The sequence below is a fragment of the Cynara cardunculus genome, assembly GCF_001531365.2.
Source record: "Cynara cardunculus var. scolymus isolate 2C chromosome LG 4, CcrdV1, whole genome shotgun sequence".
Classification (NCBI taxonomy): domain Eukaryota; kingdom Viridiplantae; phylum Streptophyta; class Magnoliopsida; order Asterales; family Asteraceae; genus Cynara; species Cynara cardunculus.
In genome coordinates this window covers 12,973,466-12,982,261 of record NC_037531.1, presented here as the reverse complement: position 1 = coordinate 12,982,261, position 8,796 = coordinate 12,973,466, and the positions used below count along the sequence as shown (strand labels likewise).

At 34.6% G+C, this 8,796-nt stretch overlaps 1 protein-coding gene across 1 annotated transcript; it reads left to right on the top strand.

Annotated features, from left to right (window-relative positions):
* Nucleotides 1-3,504: 3,504 nt before the first annotated feature.
* On the top strand, nt 3,505-3,975 carry LOC112510889. The gene has a single exon (XM_025116241.1). The coding sequence runs from the start codon at nt 3,505-3,507 to the stop codon at nt 3,973-3,975; it is 471 nt and encodes a 156-aa protein (XP_024972009.1).
* The last annotated feature ends 4,821 nt before the right edge of the window (nt 3,976-8,796 follow it).

The following is an 8,796-nucleotide window of genomic DNA, read 5'->3' as shown; positions in this document are numbered from 1 at the left end:
GACTCGTTCAATGATGTAAAATCTCCCGATGTGATAAAATAATCAATAAAAAATGACTCAAATATACAACTCTCAAAGAATTTCAATTGTGGGCCCATGATTGGGAATCAACGATTAATTTTGTATACAAGGATTTTGGATACAGTACAATAAGAAACTATGTTTAGGCATCTAGGGTATTGCACGAACATCCCTGCCCTTGTCTTTTGGTGAAACGTCGGAATTTTTACACCACTCATATAGCCATCAACATCTGGATGTTCTTCGTATTAATGAGGATCGTAATTAGTAAACTAATGTATCTTTGATGGGAAATGGTTTATTACACCTTCGTTAAAACTAAATCCTTCGGTCTGCAACGAAATGTCATGTGTAATTAATGTCGTGATCCGTTATATTGACTACTGATGTCTCAATCAAAAGAGGCTGATGGTACAATATTCTTGTACACAGAAAAACAGTAGTCTTCAAATTAAAAACGGTTGCAATGATAGATAATATTCTCAGTCAAGAATTACATGCGATAAGTCAAAGACCTTCCAGCCTAGTGGTAAAGGCTTGGGCATGACATAGTCATGAACCCGAGTTCAAGCCCTGGGAGGGGAGTGTTGGCGACATTTAAGTGAGGTCATGTTTAGCCTCCAAATTTTCCGGGGATTAGTCGGGCTTTGGCTCGGACACCCTTACAAAAAAAAAAGAAAAAAAAAGAATTACATGCGATAGTTAAGGAAAATAATCATCCCAAAGATATCAGTTCGTGAAAATGACAGTGATGCCTTTCCTTTTTCATTGTTAAACACGTTACAACATTCTAAGATAAGAAAATATGTAGGTATGAAATTGGTTTGCACGGTTTCTAAGAAAAAATGGGTTTGTATTTGATAATATATATATATATATATATATATATATATATATATATATAGGGGAGCGATCAATGCAAACCACTTAATTTGTACAAACCGTGCAAACCGCATTCAACCAATCATAATTTTTCATTTTGTTCATTTTTTTGAAATTATAAGAGGTTGATTAATCATTTTTATTGTGGAGGGTGTTAATCATAGATATTATCATCTTCATTATTTTAATTTTAAAGAAATATATGAAACAGTTTCACTAATGTTAGAGAAATACATGAAACAGTTTCATTAAGTATTATATGAAACAATTTCACAACCATATATGAAACAACTTCATCAAAAAAAGTATTATATGAAACAATTTCACAAGATTAAACAATTTTATGAAAAATTTTCATAAGATTAAACAATGAAATCTACAGATGAAGGTGGTTTGCACGGTTTACACAAATGAGGGTGGTTTTCATATGATCACTCCTCTCTCTCTCTCTCTCTATATATATATATATATATATTAGAGAGAGAGAGAGAGAGAGGAAATAATCAATGAAACCAACAAAAACTGAAAGTTGTGAGATTCATGTGTTGTTTCACATTGTCAAACAACGCATTTGAAAATACAGTGTTGTTTCACTGTGATTATTTGTAACGTATATCTTTTGTTTACCATTGTGAGGTGACACTGTGGTTTCACATGTGTTATTTCTTCAAATTCAAATTACATAATATCAGTAATTTGCACTATTCTCAACCGTTTCGTGTTTCTTCTTTGATCATGCCCATATGTTTTTAACAGGCAACTCTCATTTCAAGTTAACATAAGTTTTTAGAGTCCAACAAATTAATTCTCTAATTTTCTTCTAAAATCGAGAACTAAAAATCTAAGTCACTAAACATCTGTATTTAATTCTAATAGTTTTTTTATTTTTATTTTGTATATTACAGTATCAATTATATTATTAAATTATACTACATCAGATAAAATATTATTTATTTCTCTTAAATATTTAATTTCAAAGATTCGTACCAGTGAGTATAATAAAAAATCATTTCTCTCTCATAAGCAATATTTCTTGGGAATTCTTTGGATTTGAATAATCCATTTTCTTTTTCTTACTTTCTTTATTTTGGAGAATTTGTTCGAGTAAAAAGACCTCCAAAAAAAATTCTATATTTTCTGATTTTTCTCCAATTTATGTGATCTCTCACACCAAAATATCTCAAAAATCTCCATTTTCTGCTAACATAGGCTTTAATCAGCCATGCATCGATCGGGTTGCATGATGCGCTCGACGACGACCATATTTGCTCAAGTACCCATCATAATTGTCAGTCTATTCGCTCGTAATTTCTTGAGAAATTGATCGGAAGTCGATTTAAAGAGATTATTATACATTTTCTTTTACAATATATCTATTAATCTTTAATTTACAATATCCCTTAACTAATAACACCATTTCTATGCATAATTGCAAATTTAATAAATTTCCTATTTAAAAAAAGCAGGTAATAAATTATGTACCAATTATACTTTTGTTTGTAACCATCTTTGCTTGTATTAAACTTCTCCAAATACTTAATTACCCTTCTAATAATTTTGTGTTGCTTCCCGTATATAGAGAGAGAGAGGGGCGTTCAAATAAAAACCATTTAATTTGTAAAAATCGTGAAAACCTCATTCAACCAATCATAATTTTTCATTTTGTTCATTGTTTTGTAATTATGAGAGGTTGAGTAACCATTTTTTATTGTGGAGGGTGTTAATCATGGATATTATCATCTTTATTATTTTAATTTTAGAGAAATACATGAAACAGTTTCATTAAATATTATATGAAACAATTTCATAACCATATATGAAACAAATTCATCAAAAAAAGTATTATAATGAAAAAATTTCATGAAATTTTTTCATAAGATTAAATAATGAAATCGACGTATGAGAGTGGTTTGTACGGTTTTTACAAATGAGGGTGGTTTTCATTTGATCGCTCATCTCTCTCTCTCTCTCTCTCTCTCTCTCTATATATATATATATATATATATATATATATATATGTTTAAACTTGTTACATCAATTCATGATTTTTTTTTATTAACCTGGATATCCAACCCGCTATGCGAGCCGGCTAATCTCAAGACGACCACCTACTTTGCAGATAGCCCGGAGTCACCGCATTTAAACCTATATGGCCACAAGAGGATTTTTATTCCTCCTTAGATTTGAACCTGAGACTTTTTGGTACTTTGATGTCAAACTCAAACCAATCAGATAGCATCCAGATGGTTTCAATTCATGATTTTTAAGTTCAGCAATTAATTTTACTAGCAATTATTTTATTTCCCAAAATAAAAATATAAAAAATCATTATAATAATTAATATTTTAAAAAGTTTACAATTAAATATTAATATTTATTTATTGTTACACCAAAGAGACAAAGTCAAAGTTTTTAACATATTGGTGCAATTTTGGACAGCACTTATTACAAAAATAAATAAATAAATAAAGGTTATCTGGTCCGTAACACGAGCCAGTGAAAACCTCAAGAGTTACCGGCTATTGCCGGTCACCTCCTCAGTCTCTTACCTATATATATACCCATGTCCTCTTCACGTTGGGAATCAATCCTCCATCCGACATGGCGAGAATAATCGAGAACGATGACGGAAACTCCACCGGCGTCAAAGTGAAACGTTTTCCCGCCGGCGCCTTGCAAGCAGTAACCACTCTGTTGCTTCTATGCGCCAAACAAGCAATTCTGGTTTCGAAAAAGTTGAAAAGCAATTCAAGGATTTCTCAGGGGGCACCGAAGAAAATCATCTCCTCCATAAGCAACAAAGCGATCAAGTTGCGCCACCGCAAGAAGAAGGCCGGAGAAAAAGGTGCAGAGTACGGTGACGACGGAGTGTGGCGGAGGGAGATTCTGATGGGGGATAAATGTCAACCGCTGGATTTTTCTGGCGTTATTTATTATGATAAAGACGGGAACGTCCTGAGTGAGTTGCCGATGCGATCCCCGCGTGCAAGTCCGTTTCCGGGATACGCCTGTACTTCTCCGACGAAGTCCAGTTGGACGTCACCGGCGCGACGAGAATTACCGTCCCAGTGAGTGAAGTTAGATGTGTTCTTTGTAGAAAAGGTTTATTTTGGTTTGGTTTTGAGAATTTCATAGCATGAAATTCCAATTCTGTATCCCTTTTTCTTTCGGGATTTATGGTCGTTTTAATATTGAAAAGTTTTGTTTTATGTCCGTTAAATCTTTTTTTTATGAACCTGCGAGTCGATTAATCTCAGGCGACTACCAGCTGTTTTGCAGATAGTTTGGAGGCACCGCATTTAAACCTCTATGGCCACAAAGAGATTTTTATTCCTTCTTAGATTTAATACTGAGACTTTCTGATAATTTTGATTTTTAAAGTCAACTTCAAACTAATCAGACACCACTCTTATAGTAGTTAAATTTTATTTATATTCGCATTAGAAAGAAAAGAAAATAGTAGTAAATAGAGTTGACTGTTCAATAAATAATTGATTCTCAACTTGTTTATCTTTTTAGGTTCTCATTTGTTAAAATGAGAAGTCTAGATGCGCGAACAAGAAATTAATTATATGAATCACCCAAAAAAGTGTGAAAATACATATTTGAAGATATATATATATATATATATATATATATATATAACACCATGTTAGAGACGTTACAGATTATATGCATATATATATATGTGTGTGTGTGTGTGTATAACACCATGTTAGAGACGTTACAGATTATATATAGAGAGAGAGGCGGACGGAGTCGCATAATTTAATTAGTGAAGATCAATCTCATTTATCCAATCATCTTGATTCATTGATTTTAATGGAACTTCCATCTTTGATTAATTTACAAAGGACCATTATGGTTTTCTATGTTCAATTATATTACATGATTTTTGAATGCCTAAAATTAATCTCTTCATTCATACTATATAATTGTAGTAAATAATAATCCATGGTTTGGTTTTCTTTTTCAACCATTTCTTTTTCTTCTTCAAGCACTCATGGATTGTGTTGATCTTGCCAGAGCTCAAAAACATATTTTAGCATGTACAAGGTGGAGAAAGAATGTGACTTTGAACCGACTTTGTTTTCATCGATGATAAAATATGAAACTGTATTATTGATTTCTTGACCTTCTCCTCTGCCCCCGTAGGGAGGGTATTTAAACACAAACAAACATCGTTATCCTAAGGAAATTGGAAACTTCAAAAAGAAAAATTGAACAATTATCTCTAAAAATCAGACCGCATAATTATCTCCAAGGTTTATCCTTATTATAGGATAACGTACCTTGATTTTAGGATACCCTCAAATTAGTATGTAAAAATCTTGAACGCCCAATTTGCAAAGTGAGTAATCAAACTGTGCTTTACCGAGAACTTCGGTGAAGAAATCTGCAATTTGTTCTTTGGTTCCCACTTGTCTGGTATTAATGCTCCCACCAACAATCTCATCACAAATGAGGTGGCAATCCACCTTGATATGCTCTGTTGGTTCGTGAAACACCGGATTTTGGAAGATATGTAACGTCACTTGACTATCACAATGAAGCGTCATCGGTTGTGTATGATGAACGCTGAGACTCGCCAAACACCTTTTAACCATTTTAATTCACATGTTGTGAGATCCATCGATCAGTATTCTGCCTTAGCTGAAGAGTGAGACACCGTGTGTTGTTTCTTTGTTTTCCAAGACACGATAGAACCCCGTAGATATACCAACCAGCCGGTCAATGATCGTCTCGTCAAAGGGCAACCAGCCCAATCAGCATCACACCAACCACGCAACTGTAAATCACATTTGCTACTTAAAAGAATTCCTTGACCTAGACTCCCTTTTAAAAAATTAACGACCCCCCTCCCAATGCAGCCTCCCAATGCTCGATTCAAGGATTTTGCATAAATTTTGACAAGATATGCATACTATAGACCAGATCTGGTCTTCTAAAACACAAGATATGCAAGAGCCACTTCAACACCAAGAAAATATTTGAGGGTGCCTAATTCCTGTTAAAAGTAAGCTAGACAACATTATTAGTATTTATTAAGTTAATTAGCATTTTAATATTCGATGTCAGTTATGGAAGTTATAGGTTGCACTTATGTTTGAACGGGTGTTTTGGAAAGGTTGTGTCTCTTAGTATGGTGTTGGTTCATGTATATATATATATATATGTATATATATATATATGTATATATATATATATGTATATATATATATATAGGTCAATACCCACTGTATAAAGCAGTTGTTGTGACAATGAATTGTTTATATTATCTCTATCACAACAAACTCCTCTATATATATGTATGTGTAGAAACTTTTCTGCAATTTACTTTTTTTGATCATTTGAAACTTCCTACAGATCTTTGATGTTCTTTAGTTTTCTTCCAACAAAGATGTTGGAGATGAATCATTCTTCATCTCCATTGGAACACAATCACAGCAAACAACACTTTATGTAAACTGAAAAATTCTATTGATTGTGTCTAAAACCAGAGTATACACGATATACATATATACAAGCAGAATCTGTGCCAAGCAAACAGACATGACTCTTGTAACCGATGCATAATAACTGACTCATAACTGCTATTTAATGGACTTCTATTTGACACAACTTGATGGCCTGCGGCCCAAGTTACTGACCTAACTAAAAACCTTAAAATGCACAGATAAATATATATTAATTTATCTGATTTGCCATTAATTTATAACATTCCCCCTTAATGACAAAACATGTAAATTTTTTAATCACCATTCTTCAATCAATGATAACATAATCATTGAATTCATTCGATGCACTTGAGTTATCTTCTCCACTGTTGTCGTCTTTTGACGCTTCACTGGTAACATCCTCGATTGCTTCTTGATTATCAAACATGTTTGGAGGAATCATCTTGCCTCCAATGGGTGATTCCCAAGACTGGGAGATAGGGAGACTGAGAGACTAAGGGAGACTGGTCTGTAATTGGAAAACTAAGAAGCTTGTATAAGAGAAAGCATGAAGAACATCAACTTAAACTTAAGAACAAGAGAGGATATAAGAAAGACACTTCTATTTCTTTTTCAAGGATTTTCTACAAATGAGGGGAAGCCTTCCTTTTATAGTGAAGGAAAAGGCACCCTTATGCAAGCATGCCATAAGCATGACAAAAGCTAATAATAATTCAAATTAGAAAACAAACTAAATGAGGTAAGCGCTTACATCACAACTAGGTGACTACAAGCTTACATCATTATTACATCACAATTTTGTCTTTAAGTCAAGACACTTATTAACTACGATAATTATTTCCAGCGAGAGTCAGGATGAGATGGATCGTCTTCATAAGGATCATACATATTTTCTCCGGGATCATAACGTTCATCATCTTCATTATCGTCTTCATCATCGGAAGTGTCCAATTTCTTTGTGAGATGATTCTTGTACCAGTCTTTAAGTGCTTCATCCCATGATGCAGAAACTGGGTGATCGAAGGGCCAAAGACTTTCATTATTTAGGACTTGTTCTGGGATTGAATCTGGATCAACTAGGTTAGCACTGGCTAGGATCCGCCTTGTTTCTATATATTTTTTTTTGGTTGGGACCATTCGTAGTGCGAGCTGCCTGGGTTGCGGTCATTCCATTCATGAATGAATGACAATGGAGAGTGGTAGACCAACGATTGTTGTTGTCGAAGAGCAGTATGTGGTAAGAAGGAGCAGGGTCTTCTAAACATGATTACAACATAGATCTTGAAACAGACAGCTAATCATTGAATCCATTGATGAGCCGGGAGGAACCACTGGAGAAGGGTGAACATGTTCTTTGCCCCTGGGGGCGGACTATCAAACTGACATTGAAAAATGTAGCTGAGTAGTTTGGCTGAGTTGAACGATATTGCTATGGTATGAGACTCGAAAAGATACCAGAAGAAACAAAGGGCTTCTTTTGGTAACCTATGTAAGTCAAGGATATGGAAGACATTTAGGTATGGGTAATCCGGATGGAACTGAAGGTTTCTCATGAACAGACCATGCTTCTTTAGTATGATGGTGAAAAACGTTTTGTAATTCAACTGGACCTCTCTCTTAAAGTGAGATCAGCAATGGTTTYTGTTACTTCATCTGGCAGGACTTGTGGTACAACTGTGATCTCTTCAGCTGGAACAACCTGATGTGGGGTTTGAGAAGTGTGTGGAACAGGAGAGCTGGAAGAACTTGCATTCTCGACAGGAAATACCATTGGAAGGACCTTGGCTTTGTGGATGATCTGGATGTCTTTTGGAACATCATATTTATAGCCTTTTGGTCTTGATAGAAAATCTGCTAGGATATTTTCTGACCCCTTGATATGTTTCACAGTGAATTTCCATTGAGAGAACCAGTTTGCCCATCTCAAAAGTTGAGCCTCTGGGAGAATCTTTCTTTTGAACTGGAGCATATGTGGGAAAGAAGACATATCCATTTCAATCAGGAAATCATGCCCGATTAGATGGAATTGGAATCTTTCTATTTCCCTTTTGACCGCTAGGATTTCTTTAAAGGTAGAGTGGTAGTGCTGCTCCGAATCTTTGAACGTTCCACTTTTGTATCCACAAATTGTTCTGACACCAGCTTTGTCTTGAACTATTAGGACTGCCCCCCAGTACTCATCACTTGCGTCAGTCTGGAGGACCCTTTTGTCAGAAACAGTAGGAATCTTTAAAGGAGGCATCACATCAGCCAGTTGCWTTATTMTTTCTATAGCTAAAGTCTGWTCTTTACCCCACGAGGGTGGATYTTTCTTTAGCATARGGAATAAATGCACAGTATGGCTTGATAATTTAGGCAAAAAATCTGCCATATAATTAACTAGCCCGAGAAATTGTTGGATTTCTTTTTGTGACGTCAGGATTCCTGGGAACTT

What these genes read in the sequence shown, in the direction of transcription:
- LOC112510889 (XM_025116241.1), top strand. Translation starts at nt 3,505, where the DNA reads ATGGCGAGAATAATCGAGAACGATGACGGAAACTCCACCGGCGTCAAA.